General features: G+C 56.8%; 1 protein-coding gene across 1 annotated transcript; it reads left to right on the top strand.

Annotated features, from left to right (window-relative positions):
- The first annotated feature begins 69 nt into the window (after positions 1 to 69).
- On the top strand, positions 70 to 6,904 carry LOC119091870 (forkhead box protein P1). Its single transcript, XM_037214773.1, has 11 exons — positions 70 to 224; positions 859 to 1,036; positions 1,400 to 1,568; positions 2,002 to 2,070; positions 2,781 to 2,857; positions 3,446 to 3,547; positions 3,898 to 4,019; positions 4,535 to 4,604; positions 4,947 to 5,083; positions 6,334 to 6,496; positions 6,721 to 6,904. Exons 1-11 carry the CDS (start codon positions 208 to 210, stop codon positions 6,793 to 6,795), a joined length of 1,179 nt encoding a protein of 392 aa, XP_037070668.1. The 5' UTR covers positions 70 to 207; the 3' UTR covers positions 6,796 to 6,904.
- The last annotated feature ends 12,032 nt before the right edge of the window (positions 6,905 to 18,936 follow it).

The raw sequence follows: 18,936 nt of genomic DNA on the forward strand, positions 1-18,936 counted from the left end.
GCGCCCTCGCCGCCCGCCTCCAGCTGCTCGCCTCCGGCCGGCAGCGGGCCACCGGCGCCGCTCGCCAACGGCCGGCGCGCCGCCGAGCTGCGCAACGGCCTCGACGAGGAGCGGCCCGTCGACGAGGAGGAGGCGGCGGCCAAGACCAGCCCGCTGTTCTCAAACGGCATCTGCAACTGGCCGGGCTGCGAGAGTCCCTGCGAGGACATGGCCGCCTTCGTCAAGTGAGTGCTGGTGGGGCGCGGCGCTGAGGGAGAGGAAGGGAGGGCAGCGACACGGTAGAGGCAGGGGGAACTCATGAATACGGCATCGCTCTAGTGTGGTCTCGCGGTATGGTGTCAAACCATCGGCCATTGTCCGTCTCCCACCCGATTATTTGTTACGGCCGTTTCACGTCATGGGGACAGGCAGTTCCCGTACCAGGCTGGCCCGATGTGGTATCTTCTGAATGAATATTACATGCGTCCATACCGACCAACAACCGCATTTCCTTTAAACGATGTCTTGACATTTTTCTAGCGCTGCTTACGCTTGCTGCTTGAGACGTCAGCACAATGACAGGCTGTGTTGCAACGAGTTATGTCCTGCCATGTCTTGTCCTGTTCTGTTCTGTTCTATTCTGTCCTGTCCCATCCAGTCCCGTCCCGTCCCGTCCCGTCCCGTCCCGTCCCGTCCCGTCCCGTCCCGTCCCGTCCCGTCCCGTCCCGTCCCGTCTCGTCTCGTCTCGTCTCGTCTCGTCTCGTCTCGTCTCGTCTCGTCTCGTCTCGTCTCGTCTCGTCTCGTCTCGTCCCGTCCCGTTCCGTCCCGTCTAGCCGTCCCGTCTTGCCAATAAAGCAACGTCGCCGCTCGCTGCCGCAGACACCTGAACACCGAGCACGTGCTGGACGACCGGTCGGCGGCGCATGCGCGCGTGCAAGTTCAGGTGGTCCAGCAGATGGAGAACAATCTGGCCAAGGAGAAGGCGCGCCTATCCGCTATGATGGCGCACTTCCACATGGCGCGTGAGCGCATGGCAGAGCCAGCCGCCGAAACGCCGGTAAGTCGACGGCCCCCGCGTGGAGTGTTCAATCTCCGGTGGGCGTGGCCAAGCCTTCTCAGTGCAATGATACTCGTGATTTAGATTTCTCGTTTCATTTCGCTAAATTTGTTTAATAGTTGAAGATGAAAAATACGTTCGAAATATCTGTTTAACTTCGCTGTTTGTAATTGTGTCTAGGTATGGCCAGTACGCGAATATTTCCCGCGCTTCAATTCTCTTTTCGAACGCGACACTGTCTATCCCGCCGATGTGCCGTAAACAGCACTTCAACCTGGGAAACGCCATGCACTCGCAGCAGCGGCCACCGTGCGTGCCACCCATTGCCCCCGGCTCACCGTCCCACTTCCCCGACCCCACCAGGTGTCGGCGCTGCCGCCCAAGGTGTCGGCGTCCGTGTTTCCGGCCGCGGCGCCTCCCAGCCAGCTGCTGTCTGGCCACCCGTTCCTTCGTTCTGCTATCATGCAGGGCCCGACGGTGGCGAGCGCGGCGCCCGGCCGGCGCCGCGTCACCGACAAAAGCCTCACACCAGGTCAGCGCCCGGGGCGATGCTGGCCACTGTCAGCTCTGGGGAGGGTCCGGGACACCGCGCTGTCTGACTCCCGTGGGTGCGACGCCGGTATGGGTGGAGAGCACGATACGGCAGGTGCGGCAGCAGCAGCGCCAACTTCCGCTTAGATTGACCCAATGTTTCGCCCCTGGAAGATGATTGTTTCGGCAGTTTCACCGCCGCCCCGGGAAGTGACTGGGGGCGAGGGGGGGGGGGGCAGGATCATGGAAACCCGTGGGAGGCGACAGCCGGAGAACTCCGAATAACTTGCTTGGGCTGCTTTTGCTGTTGCCGGTCGATTTTGGAGACATGTGCCGGCGGTTTGTGGCGGTCGAGCGCGTGACCTGGCCCGGCGGAGGTGCCGCCGTCCGGTCGGTGCCCCATCGAGGCTGACCCGACCCGGCGCGTGCCGCAGGTCCGTACGAGGAGCCGCCGACCCAGCGGCGACGCGTGGCGGAGAGGGCGGGGCAGGACATCACCGAAGGTAAGCTCCGAGGCAGCACGGCCGCGTCAGGCCGGCGCCTGAGGCCGAACTGATCCGCTCGAAGTCGTGAGTGGCCGTGACCACGACTCATGACTCACGACTCACGACTCAGGGTGACGTGTCCCACCGTCCTTATCACCCGGATTGAAGGCTGCTCTGTAGAAAAATGGCTTAGCAAGTTGATCACCAGGGACACGTATCTACCCCCAGTACCTTTGTGTTCTTTCGAGGTGTACCATAATGTCTTGTGAGCTCATCGCGGTATTTGTATCTGGGTTTTGGGACGCGAGCTCTGCTTTCTTTACCTGACATGATGACGTATGGTGAGGAGAGCGCTTGATTATGCAAATAAGACTGCCGAGAGCAAAAAACTAAAGCAGACAAACACGCAAAACTTTCACACTCTGGAGAACTTGGACAGCGTTTATGTAAAAGACACAGAAGAATGAATTAAGTTAGTCGACACGCATTGTTAGATAGCAGCTATTGTGTTTCTCCCTCGAACCTGATCTTATGTGGCAGACGCAATCTAAGTATCTCTTGCTGCCAGCCTTAAGCTCAGTCCCGATGAAAAGTTTTGGGTCGCATTTGCCGCGCAGCGCCTGCTCTTCCACCCCTTCACGTCGCCTTCCTCTCCCCACCGTCGGAGCGCGAGCTCTTACCTCCGGTCGTGGGTCGTGCGACGTTAACTTGACGTCCGTCCGTTGCAGAGCTGTCCAGGAACAGGGAGTTCTACCGGACGACGGACGTGCGGCCGCCGTTCACGTACGCGTCACTCATTCGCCAGGTCAGTTTGCCGCCGGTGGACCGGCTCAAGGCCCGCGTCAGAGCCCAAGGCATTGGTATCGCTTGTAATTTTTCATGAAGCAGCAAAAGTCAGGGAACTGGCGCAAGTGATTTCGATGGGTCTCAGTCAGCACAGGGCACACAGAGTTTCGCAGTTGGAGGAGGTACGACTCGGAACATTTCTTTCGAACCGAATATTGTGTCGTAAAGTAACACCGTATATTCTCGATCATGGTTGACGTGCCTACTGTGAATTTCAGCCGTCAACATTTAGTTACGGACGTATAAATGCCATACGTTTGGGGTACACCCCTGGGGGTATCATGTGCGCATGACCCTGATCGTCATCACCCATGATCAGCTGCTATAATGCCTGCACTTATCGTGTCCGGCCTGCGGTCTTTGCAACACAAACTGCTGTGTTGAGACTGCAATTAAGTGACCGATGCATTCGCTAGTCCTGTTGAGAAGTAGATGCGCCCCTTGCATAGGCCGCAGTAAGTCAGCCAGAAAGCTCTCCTCTGGTAAACCATCTCCCTGACTGTCTGCACGTCCCAGTCTGAACGCTGACTGATGCTGCTTCCCTCAGGGCATCGTCGAGTCGCCCGACAAGCAGCTGACTCTGAACGAAATCTACAGCTGGTTCCAGGCGTCGTTTGCCTACTTCCGACGTAACGCTGCCACTTGGAAGGTAAGGGTGACGTGACGTGGCGAGGTCCGTCACGCGTCACGCTAGGAGATCCGCACGTGACGGGCTGCCGCGCTGTGTTCGCGGCGCGACCTGCGGGCTTCAGCTCTTTCGTGTGAATATGTCATCGATGAGCACAGCTGCTGCAGCTGGGACGGGTCGCACGGGGACATTGTCGGGATGCCGCTGGATGGAAGGTCCGTCCAGTGACGTGCAAGCGAAGGTATGGGCAAACATTCGTTCTCCTTCAACCTTTGAAGGGTTTTACGCGGTTTGTTGATCTTATCTTTGGTTAAAGTCGGCGGCTAACGCTTCGTTGGTAGAATGTCTGACCGGCTGATGTGCTGTTGCAGAACGCTGTTCGCCATAACCTGTCCCTCCACAAGTGTTTCACCCGAGTGGAAAACGTAAAGGGCGCCGTGTGGACCGTGGACGAGGTGGAGTTTTGCAAGCGACGTCCACAGAGATCGGCTGGGTATGTATCACACCACATGCTTAGCTGATGTTTGACGCTGGTGCCTGGTGGTTTAAGGTGCACGCCTTCTCCCTATGCCAGCCAGGTGGCTGCGTCCGTAGCTCAGCAGCGGTATCATTCCGCTATCGGTTCTTGTTCAGCTCATTTTGTGTTTACTACCCTCAACGTCTGTCACCATCGGACTGCGTAACAACGGCTCCTTCCGCAAGCATTTTGTACAGCTTTTAGGCGGATTCATTTGGTTCTGGGCATGACATGTACTTGTGATTGAGGTGTAATGCGAATACTGTGTGTGCTTTGAAGTTATTCTCCCGTATTGCGACTGACGCTATGAAGGCATAAGCGTAGGTGAAATGCCTGCAGCACTAAAAACAGATGTCTTGCTTCGTCAATGCCGTGTGTGCTGTATGCAACCGATTCAAAACTCCCACGAGGTACTAGTCAGTATTTGGCCCTCTCCGAGTATGTTTGCTGCTTGTCTTCACCGCACTGACCACGTGCTCCCGCCTTTCCAGCCAGACGCGCAGCCCCACCCTGTCCAGCAGTCCCACCCTCTACGGGGACACCATCAGCGCTGGGCTGCAGGTGAGCAAGGCCGGCGCAACACACGCGCCACGTGGCGCGCCTTGCACATGTGAGGCCACACTGGCGCGCTCATCGGCTGACTTCGGTGGATTTGGCTTGCAGCACAAGATGAGAACGAGTCGGGCTGAGCGCAGTTGTTTCTACAATTATGCTAGCGCGAATGCAAGCGTCTTGTGGTACAAGAAAAAAACAAAACATTTTTGTAACCGAAAGATTTTTCACTGTCGGTAATATTGGAGAGTCCTGAGTAAACAAAGAGATGGCTCGTCGTAAGGCCGCCCTCCGTCTAGGTCCGCTACCCCTCCCCGATACCCCCGCTCACCGCCACCCGGCGTGTTTCAGTCTGCCCTGGTTGACTCGAACCTGCCGTTCATGACGAACGCCGCTGAGCGCCTGCGAGAGATGAGAGAGCGCGAGGCACCCACTCTGCTGGGGCTGCAGCGGAGGTCCCCCAGCCCGCCCCGGCACAGGGCGCCCAGGTACTGCCCCGCGGCTGTGGCCTGCCCTGCTCCGGTAGCGGGCCGGCGCCGGGTCTTCACAGACGCCCACCTTCACCACGTGACCCTCGTTCGCCGCGTAACTCGTATCGGCTCGTCTTTCGGTCGTGTCTGCGCGCAGCGTTTTGGTGCGGAGTGTTTCGGCTATCTCCCGGGTTTGACAGATTTAGGATGCAGTTTACAATGATAAGCCTATGCGTGCTGTCATCGCCTAATGTGTAACCGTTGGTTATACCTATAAGCCCCATACTTAGTTTGCTATACTTTGCTTAGCGGGCAAATAAACGATCGCGATCGCTGGATAAAAGGCCACAGACGCGCACAGATGTTCAATCTGTGCGTTTCTACGTATCTATCTTGTGCGTATCTATCTATCTGATCATGACGATCTTACTTCATTACGATCAGCGTATCATTGCAGCGGCCTGGAAGCTGTCGTGACCCTCACACGTTCGTGGCCCTTTCACGTTCGTAACCCTCACACGTTCGTAACCCTCACACGTTCGTGACCCTCACACGTTCGTGGCCCTTTCACGTTCGTAACCCTCACACGTACGTGACCCTCACACGTACGTGACCCTCACACGTTCGTGACCCTCACATGTTCGTGGCCCTTTCACGTTCGTAGCCCTCACACGTTCGTAACCCTCACACGTACGTGACCCTCACACGTTCGTGACCCTCGCACGTTCGTGGCCCTTTCACGTTCGTAACCCTCACACGTACGTGACCCTCACACGTACGTGACCCTCACACGTTCGTGACCCTCACACGTTCGTGACCCTCACACGTTCGTAACCCTCACACGTTCGTAACCCTCACACGTTCGTAACCCTCACACGTTCGTAACCCTCACAAGTTCGTAACCCTCACACGTTCGTAACCCTCACACGTTCGTAACCCTCACACGTTCGTGACCCTCACACGTTCGTAACCCTCACACGTTCGTGACCCTCACACGTTCGTGACCCTCACACGTTCGTGACCCTCACACGTTTGTAACCCTCACACGTTCGTGACCCTCACACGTTCGTGACCCTCACACGTTCGTGACCCTCACACGTTCGTGACCCTCACACGTACGTGACCCTCACACGTTCGTGACCCTCACACGTTTGTGACCCTCACACGTTTGTGACCCTCACGCGTTGGTGACGCTCACACGTTCGTGACCCTCACATGTGCGTGACCCCCACACGTTCGTGACCCTCACACGTGTAAACCGACTGCAGCCGGAGTCCCGAGCACGAGATCCGGATGCCGGTGGCCAGTCTGCTGAGCGACACCCACGGCCAGCACGAGTTCAGCGAGGACCCGCGAAGCCCAGAGGTGGACTCTCGCGACGGTGGCGCCAGTCGCGACGTCATGGCCGCGCAACCAAACAATGATGCGGAGGTACGATGGTAGATGTCGCTGTGGTACGTCAACCCTTGCAAAAGCTGCACGAATTTTTGTCAGTTTTTTTTCTGGTTTTGTGGGGAGTCGACAAGTGTTGAATCGTATGGTGCTCATTGGTGCATGATTGGCTCATGTCTGTGTAGCCCACACTGTATGCGGCCGATTACGTGTCCGTCCGTTCTCACGTGTTCTGAGCGTGACGCGGTGTTCGTCGTCCGCAGGACCTGAGCATGCCGGCCGTGAAGATGGAATACACTGAGGGCGGCCAGTCGGTGCCGGAGGCGGCGAGCGCGTGAAGCCCCCCGGCCCCACAACGGCCGACAGGCGGAGCAGCTCTCCGCCCGCGGCGGAGCTGCACCAGCCGGCGTCGGCGGCGAGACGCCCGCGCGCGCGCCGATGCGTCTCCGTCACCTCAAATCAAACATTGCGTCGCGCCGACCCGCGCGGGGTCGCGCGCCGTGTGACGCCGCCGCCTGCCGCGGCGCCGCGGCGCCGCATCGGCCGCGGCGCGGACTGAGCCCGGCCCCGCGGCCGGTCCGTTTTGTACCTGTGTATATTTTTTGCACGTACCTGTGTACATGTTGTGCATAGTCGTCCAACCTCATCCTACGGGTTTTGTTGCGGAGCGCTGCGTGTGTTGTTGCCACCGCCGACAAGAGCAGTATTCTCACCAGTCTTCTCACCCACTCACAGGTTCACCAAATGGATCACTCGCAGCAATAGTTCCCTATTAGTACAGGCAGTACAAAACTAGCGCGGTGTCTCTAGGACGGTCGATCTCTTGGCGCCAGTCGTGTCGCCGCGTCGCGTGCGAGGTGGGCGCCTGGGCCTCCGGCGGACGCCGCGCGCCGCCGCCCACTCCAGTGCAACTCCATAAGTGTCGCAGCCGCGTTTTCGTACGGCTCAAGCTGCCAGTGCGCCAGCGTCGCGCACCGACGGCCGCGCGCCGGTCGGCGGATGTGTGCGGGGACGACACTGGGGTGTCAGCTCAGACGTATCTCGGCGCGGGCCGCCGCCGCCGCCGCCGCCTGCGCTCTGAGCTTAGGACTTTGGTCACGAGGTGGCGCGCGCGAGGCCCCGCCAGCTCCGAATCCACGGCCCTCGCCGAGCCGACGACTCGGTGTGACCAGTCGTAGCGGTCGATTCAGGGATAATGAATCGGGTCACACGTTTGGCGGCAGTCTGGGCCAATGAAATTGAGTCGCGGGTTTTGCCTTCGGCAGTGTTGATTGTTTCATTTGCATCAGTAATTTATTTAGTTCGTTGTGTAGTCTTACTGTATCAATGGAGCTACTCACTGTAAAGAAAACCTAAATCACTGTGTTCTTACATTCCTAGCTCAAAGCGACCTTGAGAAGTGTAGTGTCTTTTTCTTCATTTGACACGTCCGCCTCTTAAAGATGTCTTCTTTGTAACCTGCCCCCGCCATTATTTTGATGCATTGAGAATCAGACATGCTTTTAATGTCCCTGCATCGCGTACGTCATCAATGAGTTCATGAATGGTGCTTAATTCTTGTAATGCTTGGATTCAGCTAAGGGCCGTCTACAGCCAAACAGAATCAAAACTACGTATTTCGTAGACCTTATTGTACTGTGCAAGATATCCATAGCACAAGCAATAACAGCTGTGTCATAGACTGTTGCGATGGACCTTTGCCCTCAACTGTCGTAACCGCCCACACTCGTATTCCTAGCTCTGTTTTGACATGTGAGCATGAGTGGGTAGGGAGAAGTGATCGCTCTCCATATCATACTGTTGTGTAGTCAACTGGTTTCAGTAGACAATAAACGCTTCTCCCTCCAAGTGTACTCGTTTCTGCTAGCCCTGTCGTATAAAGATGATATTTTTCATCCATTTTATTCCTCATAATTTGAGAAGGAAACTGAAGTTACTTTAAACGCAGTAAATCATCACGTCCATGGAGCGCATACCTTATAGTCACTTTTAATTGTTCTCTTTTCGCATTAAAAATGTTTACTCTTCGCATGCAATTGGAAATGGAACGGTTAACTTGCGGGGACATTACAAGGTTACAGAGATGCACGGCGTAATCAAACGTCTTCCATGCAGATATGCACATATGCCCTACGAATACTAAAGCAACCTTTCGAAGAGGTGCGCTCCTTTTTGCTGAGACCCGCATATCAGCACGACCAGTTGCCGCAAAACCTATTAAGAGCGTCACAGGCTGGCCCTGACCGAGCCGGGGTACTGAAGCTGCACAATGTCTGGTCAGCTGACGCGAGAACCTACTCAGTCAGGGGCTCTGAACGAGCCGGGGGTACTGAGGCTGCACAATGTCTGGTCAGCTGACGCAAGAACCCACTCAGTCAGGGGCTCTGAACGAGCCGGGGTACTGAGGCTGCACAATGTCCGGTCAGCTGACACGAGAACCCACTCAGTCAGCGCCCTGAACGAGCCGGGGTACTGAGGCTGCACAATGTCTGGTCAGCTGACGCGAGAACCCACTCAGTCAGGGCTCTGAACGAGCCGAGCCGCTGAGGCTGCACAATGTCTGGTCAGCTGACGCGAGAACCCACTCAGTCGTGGCCCTGAACGAGCCGAGCCACTGAGGCTGCACAATGTCTGGTCAGCTGACGCTGACGCTGGGGTACTGAGGCTGCACAATGTCTGGTCAGCTGACGCGAAGACCTACTCAGTCGTGGGCCTGGATCGTAATTACGTACTAACTGCAGACGCACATCCATGTTTTATATTCTGTTGAACAAGCGGCATGTGTGTGATAATGTACCACATCTGATCTCATGTGGTATAAAATAAATAGTTGCCATGAAGTGCCACCCGAGCAATACGTGAGCCATTAGACGACGCTCACCACTGCGCGCAGTCTAAACAAGATTTCACAAGCTGTAACACCTTCTTGGCACTATGTGGACAATTCACGCAGCCCGTATAGCATAACATTTCCCGTTTTATGCGTATCGTTACATGCTCTTTGGTACAGGGCAGCAGTGCAGAATGCATATCTCACGCCGACACTGACCGCCTTACACTGGTATACACTGAAGTTTGCGGTCCTCCACACACCAAACACCCTGGCGGCCAGCGATGCTGTGTGGGCTGTCAGCAGCGGCCGTGGCCAGACCTGCACCCGCCAGGTCACCGGGTCAGATCGGGGTCGTGACCTGCCGTTCCGATCAAGGCTCCTCCGTCGAGAAGAAGCAGCACTTGGGGTAGCAGAGCATGGCGTTGGAGGCGCACCGACACTCCAGACAGATGTCCGACGCCGCGCCTGTGGGGAGCGACTCTCGTCAGTCACAGGGTCAGCTGGGATTATGAGGTCACAGGTGTTGTTCAGGTGGCTGGTGTCGCACGGAGGAGAAGCAACAGCATGTTATGAAGATAACTTACATAATAAAGTGGCGGCATATGCACAGTAATTTCAGATTGCTCAAACATTATCAGTGTTTTATTTACATTCCTAGACACGAACATCCGGCATACTTGCGCGCATTGCGTAATGGCACGCACGCTTTATGATCACATCATTTTGTGTCTAGGTAACAGCCGGAGCCGATTTTAGGAGATGACAATTTTACTGAGTCATTTTTCCTTGATTTATGTACCAAACCGGTGAACACCTGGAAATGCTACCACTCTGGCCGTTGTGTTTGTCCTGCTTCGATTTTACACCCATTGGCGAATGTAAGCTAACTTTGGAGCACGCATTGATAACAGTCCCTGACGGCGGTATCAATCATAATGAAGCAGGAAATCGATGACACGTTCCTACCGAGCGACCATGCATCGTCGGGGGTCACCATTAACCCGCCTCAGGCGAAGCTGATAGTGTAAGCGGCCGAGGCAGCCTCTGGGGCAGACCCTCGTGGCGGTCAGCACCCTCTCCCGCCATCTGGACACACAGACCAGCCCCGATCCATATGCACGAGCCCCAAACACCGGTGGGCAGCGTTCCAGCCGGCCCGCATAAGGCGCTTGCCTAGCGGCACGCGCCCCCCACGTGGCGCACCGCCGTTCCCAGAGCGGGTCAAAACACGGACGATGGGAACATTCGGTGGGCAGAGCTCACCCAGTTCTCGAGGGGTCACCGTAAGGGTGCATCCAGCATTGCACATTCTGTGGGATGGCGGCTGGCATGAAGTTGGGAGGGTCAGGTGGAGAGTGTAGTGTTTCAAAATAGCGTGGGTCCATGCGGCTGCATCGCAATCTGCGGCGCACCCCAGGCGGCATGGAGACGAGCCTGGCAGTGCTGGTTCGTCTGGCGTTCCACAAAGGAGTGAATTCGTACACAATTTACGTGACATAATGTAGCTAAGCGAGAAGTGGCGAGCGAGTTTCCTTTTTGTGATGTGACATCAGCTGCAACCTTGTGAGTTCGGAGAAAAAAGCTCTGAGAGAGATATTGGCACTCTGCCAGCCTCGCGCCCGCTTATGCCATGCCGGTTGCCGGCCACGCCCAGTTCGAGAACGGCGGCGGCTTTCATGGCCTCCCAGGTTCTCGGCGGCGTGGGCCGGGCCGAGGAGCGCGCGGACCGAGCGTCGCTGTTGGGTCGGCAGGCGAGCGTAGCACGCAGCCACATCACGTGGATCGCTCAGACGACCCGCCGCCGTCAGTGAGGACGACCTGGAACGACGCGCCGGTAGTAGCCCGCCCCGGGATAATCCAAGACGGCCATGCACCGCGCGGGGCTGAACTGGACGAGGAGGAATCAGACGCGACTGCACAGCGTCATGCAGGACTGCACTATCAGGCATCTGGCTCAGCCAATCTGCCTGATGCAGCCCATCATGCAGAACCGTACCGAGAGACGTCCGGCACAACTGACCTGCCTGACGCGAGCCACCATGCACGTAAAACTCCCGATGTCATAGCAAAACGTTAGGTACCTGGATGTTCCTAGCTCGTCGTGCGATGATAGACATTACTGCGGGCAAATGCGGCCAGCGCAGGCTCCTTGCAGCGCCGCCGCCGGCCGACCCGCATGCAAAAGCGGTGGAGCGATGCGGTCGGCCTTGACCGCCGCTACGTCTCCAGATTGGCGCGTGCTCTGCGTGACCCTCGGTTCGCAGCAATGAGCGGCAGAACGACGCCAGAACGACCGGCGGGGGGCATGGGAGGCAGGAGGGGGGGGGGGCACGCGGTCTGGCCTCGAGGCTCCCGCGCCCCGCGCGCCCTCTGGCGTCAGCTGGCGGCCGCAGCCGGGAATGTGACCGCGGAGCGTCGGATCCGCCGCTGTTGCGTCACAGATCCAAGCTGTGAGAGTCAGCGCGTGTTTAACCGTCGGGTTAAGTAGTTGCTGCAATTGCGGTTCTCCTACGTTAACGATGGTTCGCGAATGACAAACTGATCTTGTTTTAAGGTGAACTGTAACTATGAGAACTGATATCCATGAGATCATAGAGATATAAGTGCGGGCGTTCTCTCCTCACGCTTCACTTCACGAAACGTCCTCATCATTACCGAGGGTGGTGCTTTGAAATGTAAGGCTCACTGGTCACGCCATACAACTCTCTCGCGACGCCCTAAACCCTGTCACCGCGCTCTACACGCCTCACGAAGACGCCTTACCATGAAAAAGCTGCTGGCCTTGACGTAAATGTGCAAAGTTGAGAGAAATTGACGGTTGTGCCGGTGACAGTGTGCAGTTGCATGATATGGTCGCTGCCACGAGGGCTGAATTTCTAATTGGTTCACGAATGACCCACGGCTCGCCCTAGAGCCATTACCAGTCAAGCCACCCACCACCACTTACCAATCACTTCCCCCGGCTGGAATCTCTCGCCAGATATGTAGCAGGGCTTGTGTTCGGCGCTTCCCTTCGGATGGCGGGTGCTCTGGTGTTCCGAGCCTTGCGATCCGCGGTAGCCGTCAGGATAATGGTCCCCGTGCCTCGCTGACTGCCTGATGCGCTCATGCAGACGATGGTCGCGCTGCTCGGTGGGCCGTTCGGGATGATAGCCGCGACGGACTTGGGACAGGTCCTGGATATGCTTCCCATGATGGGACTTGGAGCGCCCCTGTGAATGCCCTCCGTGAGAGCCCTCGGAGTGGTGGCGGGAATGTTTCCCACCATGAGGCTCAGCGTGTCCCAGCACATGTTTCTCATGATGCTGCTGGGGATGGTGCTGGTGGAGATGGTGTCCGTGCGCGTGGTTCGGGTCGCCCGGCAGCAGGGAGCGCCGCCGCCTCGACCCCGTCCCTCCCTCCTTAGCGTCGGCAGCGTCGGCAGCGTCGGCAGCGCGTCTCAGCCGTCGTCCAAACTCGGGAAAATCGAACTGCGTCAGGTCGATGTCCTCGTCCAGGTCATAGTCGAAGCTGATCACCGGAGGGGTCAGCCGGGTCGGCGCCGGCACGCTCAGAGCCTCCGCCTCCTCGTCGCGCGCCGGCTCAGGCGTCGACCGTGCCGGCGTGTGCCGGTCCACGAACGGGGAGGGGAACACTGGGGCCGACAATCCCGCAGCCCGCGGAGGAGCCCGCGGAGGGGCCCGCGGCGGGGCTACGGGGAGGGGGTTCGACTTCGCTTGGCGCGTTGGCGCCGCTCGTGTTCGAGGTTCGGCTGTGGGAAGCTGCAGCGCTGAAGCCCGCAGGGTGGGTCGGACAGACGGGGGCGACTTCGTCAGAGGGAAGGCCCGCGCCTGGAGTCGGGCGGAGGGGCGGGCCAGCGTCCGAGCAGCTGAGCCCCTCCCCGGCAGCTTCGGTCGGGTGACGGCCGCCGTCTTAGGCCTCACCGTGGTCCGAATCAACGACCTCAACGTGGTCTGGACCCATGGTCTCGAGGTGGTCCTGGTCCATGGTGTTTTGATGGCCCGCGAGCTGTCCGCCGAGGTCGCCCGTAACTTTTTTGTGGTCTGGATTCTCGCCCTCTCCGTGGTTCTGGTCTGCGTCCTCGCGATGTCCCGGGTTCGTGTCCCCTGCGTGGCACGTGACCTGTCCGTGGTCCTGGTCCGTGACCTCTGTGCGGTCCGTGACCTGTCCGTGGTCCTGGTCCGTGCCCGCTGTGTGGTCCGTGACGCCGTCCATGGGCGCGTGGAGCTGAAGCGGAGCCGACCTCCGCCGGCGGCGACAGTGGCCGCGGGGGGCCGAGAGCGCGGACCCTCGCCTCGCGCCAGCGGCGCGCTGAAGTTCATCGGCGCCGACACCAGCTCGCTGAAGTAGGTGGCGCGCGGAGCGGCGCGCGCTGCGCCGGCGGACGGCGCCGCTAGCGGCAGCGGCGGCGGCGGCGACAGGCCGGGCCCGGCGCTCGGCTCCGCGGACGGGGCCAGGTTGGGACCATGGCCGAAGACGGAGGCCTTCGGCTCAGGTGTTGGTAGTGAACCGTCCGAGCTGCCCTCCGGCAGCGCTGGGAACGACGGACCGTGTGGCAGATGAATGGAACAGGTCGGGTGTACTTGAGGTGCGTGAACTTTGCGCTTTTGTTTGTTCGCCGCTAAAAGTCTGCGTTTGTAAAACGGTTCATCTCTCGAAGGTCACACTCACACACACACACTGGCCGACGCACGCTTAATCGAAGATTGAAAAATAACGGCTTCCGCTCACTGAAAATGCATTCGTCATCTAATGCTACCAACCTGCTCGCAGGAACAAGCACATCGTAAAGGGGCATGCGACAAGCAATACAGACGAGGATGCTCCATCAATGTAGGCATTATAAGTTCTTTTGATACTGAAAGTGTTAACCCATTATGCTGAAAAACAGGAGCTCAATGTGTTTCCTGCTTCAAGCACTTAAATTTGAGCGCCAGGTCCACTTGCTGAGCGCAGACAGCATGTGATAACAGGCGTGGGGTACTCACGACACAGATACACGGTCTGGTTGCAGCCGTTCTCGGCCTCCAGCAGGTGGCAGCGGGCCGGTGGCGGGCCACAGTGCTTCCACACGCACTGCAGGCGGCCGTCGTGGCAATGGCAGAGGTGGCACGGGTCCGACTTGGTCACCTGCACCCCGTCCACGCACGGGCCGGACAGGTGCGCTGGAATCAGGCGTCGCGCAGACGCTGTTACGATCTTGTGAGGCGCTACCCACTCAGGCTGCGGTGTTTCCCTACAGGTTAAACGTACCTTTGGATTGATTTTTCGCTCGCGAAATCGCGCATGAACGCCTTCGTGTGATTGTTTCGGTCCGCAGCGCTTCACTTTCTATAGGCACTTTTATTGCAGACAGGGCGAAGTGTTGAGCTCCTTGTGTATCTGGTCCGGTGAGCTTTTTTGCGGCGCAAGTACGAACGGGTGGTTTGGGTGAAAAAGCAAGACTCACATTTCTCCCCCGTGACCGCAGCAATGCTTGGCCCGCATTGAGCCAAAACCGCTATGTAGTTTACTTAATGAGAAACGAGATCACCTCATGCGATTGGCAGGATGAATAAGCGCCAACCAGTAACCCGGCGTCCTATTGGTCAAAGGAACGCTTATACTTGGGAAGAAACAATCACGTAGTAACTGGAATCTGGGGCTGATAAAACTCTGGCAACGTGAGCGAACACAGACACGCTTAGAACATGAAACTGATGTTGATGTGCGCGTAAAATTCATGACCTACAATTGCTTACGTAGCAAAGTACCGAATCATTCCGATCTTTTGCCGATCAATTATTCATGCCGGTGCTAAAAGAGAGGCATGCCTACCACTCCTCACCCAAATTAGTTTCGAGCCACGTTCAGTCTCACGCTATTGACGAACATCACGCATGAGCTTGATTTCCACATGCAGCCATGGCCGCCGAATACTTTAATGCGATCGTGCGGCCTCCCCGCTCCGTAAAGGGCTACGCCACAATCAACGTCCCCACATTCTTGGAAAGCATTATGCATGCACACAGACGGACACGGGAGTGCTAAGATAGCAACGTCAGTTATTTGCTCGGCTCTTTACTTTTTGATAATTTATTGTTTTGTTCTTATTAGGCTCTGTGCACTTAGCATAGCTAAATAGACAGCGTTATTGCGGAGAAAACCGCACATTTCCGCTATTTCGTCAATCGACATATCAAATAACCTACCTCAAAACAACTATTTTACCAAAACAAGGTTCTGTTAGCTATCTGACCTAGTACACATGCGGTCATATGAGGTCGAACAACGCGCCATCCCACGGGCACCCACTTTGTGAGCTGATGGTGACAGCGGCGAGCAGGAGCTGCAGCAGCATGAGAAGCCACATGGTCAGCACATCCGCCGGCGCGGCGCCCGTCCGATCCCGCACGCACCGGCAGCGTCGCGTCGACTGGCGCCCCCGGCCGCCGTCCAATCCTCTCACCCCTCTCTTCCCTCTCACCCCCAGCCGCGGGCGGCGTGAGAGCAGCCAACGCCAGGGGAGGGGTCGATGGGCTGTCTGCACCAGATTTGGCCACGTCTGCAGCCCAGTACAGCGTGGCTCAGGTGGTAGACGGGGCGTGGCGCGTGCAAGGTGAAGGTCGGGAGATAGAGCGCTGGTCACGAGTCGCCGCCGCGGCTGGTGAATGGCCTCCGGGCCTCCTGGCCTCCGGGCCTCCTGGCCTCCGGGCGTTCGGAGGGCCCAGAGGTGAGCAGTGCGTGGTCCCGACGCTGGGCTCTAACGGCGAGGTACCACGTTACGTACCGCTGTGTCCCTCGTTTTTCCAAATGGGAGTTCAGGGATAGCTGCTATGTAGTTGAGCTTTTGAAACAAGGACGTAATGACACATCAGTTCTTATGCTGAGTATAACTGACCACCGAGTACCAGTCGCTGGAAAAACAACAATATCAGTAATATATTAAGATAAGCTACGGATTGTACTATACCATTACATATAAGTTGAACTACATTTTGAAGCGCTGAGTGCTCTAAAACTACATCTATATGATTGCTTGATGCCGTTGTTTACCGCTGGGAGCATGGATTGTACGTTCACTGCCTGCTCGACATAAATTTTATGCCTGCAAACTGGAATGCATGGATGATGAAAATGAAAACTAGCATCTCAATGATGAAGATGGACTAAATATGTTAGCAAAAAAGATTTCGGTGAGTTATGAGTAACGCTCAGCTAATGGCTCAACAGTATCGGGCAATACCTCAAAATCATGAACGTAGCCTCACTGGGTATTTGGAACATCTCAACGTGGACATCACGTGCTCTTGTAAACGGTGTTTCACTGCATGCCATGGAAATACAACCAACTCATGAAAACCGTGGGTGTATCATCGTGAGCGAATCAGGCTTTTCATACTTTGATTTAACTTGTTATCTCGTGGATTCGTGCCATTTGTTGTGAGTTGCTTTTCGACATCTAAGTCTGAGAAATGTAAATGCTCCAAATTCATAATAGAAACATAACAGGCAATCTTTGTCGAAACACGTCTACCGACACGCACTTAAGCATACACTTACGCGTTTAACACATTTGACACGCATTTGAGGCGTATGTTTTACACCTAAGAAATTGAACGATGTGTATAAAAATGTTCAGAGCTTTCAAAAACCACATATTGTATTGAGAAACATAGGCGTCTCTTATATTGTATTGAGAAAGATAGGTGCCATAGGTAAAGAACAAAAACGAGCTCCGATTAACGGCAACCGGACGGTTACTCTGCATCAGCAAAAATCCACCGGAGGTTTGTACTGATTCCCTATCCGACCGTAAACGCGTTACCAGCTTCGGATGTGCTTCGCCAGGCACTGATACACAAGCTCATACGGATATGCTGCTACACGATTCAGCGTTGCCACCTACCGAGGTAAAATAATGCCAACACTCACATTCATAACAGTTAAGAAACACGACAGCGGCACCTGTCGCAACTAGAACACCGGAACACGACTTCGTCGGAGTCGAGCGAAACGTCAGGTAGGTATGTACATATCATCGCTCCAAACGAGGAGGCAATAGGAGCTCAACCATATATAGAAGAAGATCAAAACAGGTTTTTCGGAATAAGACACCGCATCAACGCAACAAGACGCAGTCAAAATGCAATACCGCATCAGCCTGCACGAAAAAAAAACTATGTCAACACAAAGAGATCCCACGCTTCTGTTCACCTGAGTTACGCAAAACCAGCCCGCCTACCGTGCGGACATCATCGCCCACGGTTCTGGTCTGCCCGCCACCCATGGAGCCATCTGCTGCTCGTCTTCCCCTGTGCGGTCGCTCACTTCGCCGCCACTCACACCTCCGAGTTCTCCTCGTCGCAGAGGTACTGGCCGAGCGGGAAGGGCGAGGTGGCGGCGGCGGCCGGCACGCGCCCCAACCGCGCCGGCAGCGGCGGCGGCCAGCCGGCCCAGCGCAGCCCGCTGGCCGAGCTCCACAGGGCCCGGCGCCGTCCCTGCCGAACCGGCCGATAGCTGGGACTGCGCCGAGAGCGTGGCGCAGCTCGTGGTTGACCAGGCCGGACCGAACTCGGACGAGAAGTCGGCCACGGACGGCGAACCAGGCCGGCGACCCGTCAGTGGTGCCATCTCTCGGTCAAGAGTGGGACTGACGCACGGCGAGACGGGCCGATAGTGCGTCAGCGGCGTCATCTCTCGACTGACAACAGTGCCAGGGCTCCGCCTGTTGGAGCGCGGCGATCGCGCGCCGCCACGCGGCTTCTTGTGCCAGCGTCGCCTGACGAGCAGACCCAGCACCAGCGACGAGACGAGGCTCAGCATCAGCCCGCCCAGCACCATCAGCAGGTGGCCGCTCTCCGGACTGCCCACTCCGCCGCCGGTAGCCGCTCCGGCGCCGTAGGCCAGCGAGATCACGTGCATGTTCGTGCCGCGCCCGCCGCTGCCGATGCCCTCCACTTGAACACTGCGCGCCACACGGCGGTCGTCTGGAAAAGCTTGGCCTTCTGAATCCGCCACCTGCGTGAGGGCGTGTCGCCGTTGTCTACCTCCGTTGTCGCGAGAAGAGTGGATCTCGTAAAGGCAGTGGATGAACCAGTGTTGTCCGTGTGCCACCTGTAAACGTTATGTTGAGGCTTACTGAAGGATTATCTACAGTGACTACAGTGATACAGATTGCATGCAAGGTAGCCCACGACGAGCTTATGTTATGCTATGCTATCCTAACCAAAATGCTTCGAAAAACTAGGTCGGACACGCTTTGGAAGGCGTCATAGAATATCCATAAACAAATCAAGAACATGAGACCATTACTGTTGGCATCATAACCCCTCCCACAGTTGTCGCATGAGCTTCATGAGCACTTCAGTATGCTACGATGGAGAATCGAGCTTAGACTACTGTTCAATCTGGTGGCATGTAGTACGCCTTTTATGGCGCCTTTTTCACGTTAGTACACATATGACACGTGTCTGCCTTTCTTGCAGGCCTACAGAACGATTACGAACGATTCTGCCCATGCTGAGTGATTTGAGCCGACGTCCTTACTTCGAACAGTGGAGCCGCCTCGAACGAGAAGCCATCAGCGTTCGTCCGATTACGCAGCCTAGCCGCGTCCGGCTCTTGCTGCAGCAGACGCGAGCGGAAGGGCACTGACTTGAACGAT

Source organism: Pollicipes pollicipes, unplaced genomic scaffold, assembly GCF_011947565.3.
Source record: "Pollicipes pollicipes isolate AB1234 unplaced genomic scaffold, Ppol_2.1 Scaffold_3447;HRSCAF=4054_pilon_pilon_pilon, whole genome shotgun sequence".
Lineage (NCBI taxonomy): Eukaryota > Metazoa > Arthropoda > Thecostraca > Pollicipedomorpha > Pollicipedidae > Pollicipes > Pollicipes pollicipes.

Excerpts from the sequence above, each read along its gene's own strand:
- LOC119091870 (XM_037214773.1), top strand. Across the intron at positions 1,037-1,399 it reads AGCCAGCCGCCGAAACGCCG|GTGTCGGCGCTGCCGCCCAA; the intron begins GTAAGTCGACGG and ends CGACCCCACCAG. Across the intron at positions 2,071-2,780 it reads GGGGCAGGACATCACCGAAG|AGCTGTCCAGGAACAGGGAG; the intron begins GTAAGCTCCGAG and ends CGTCCGTTGCAG.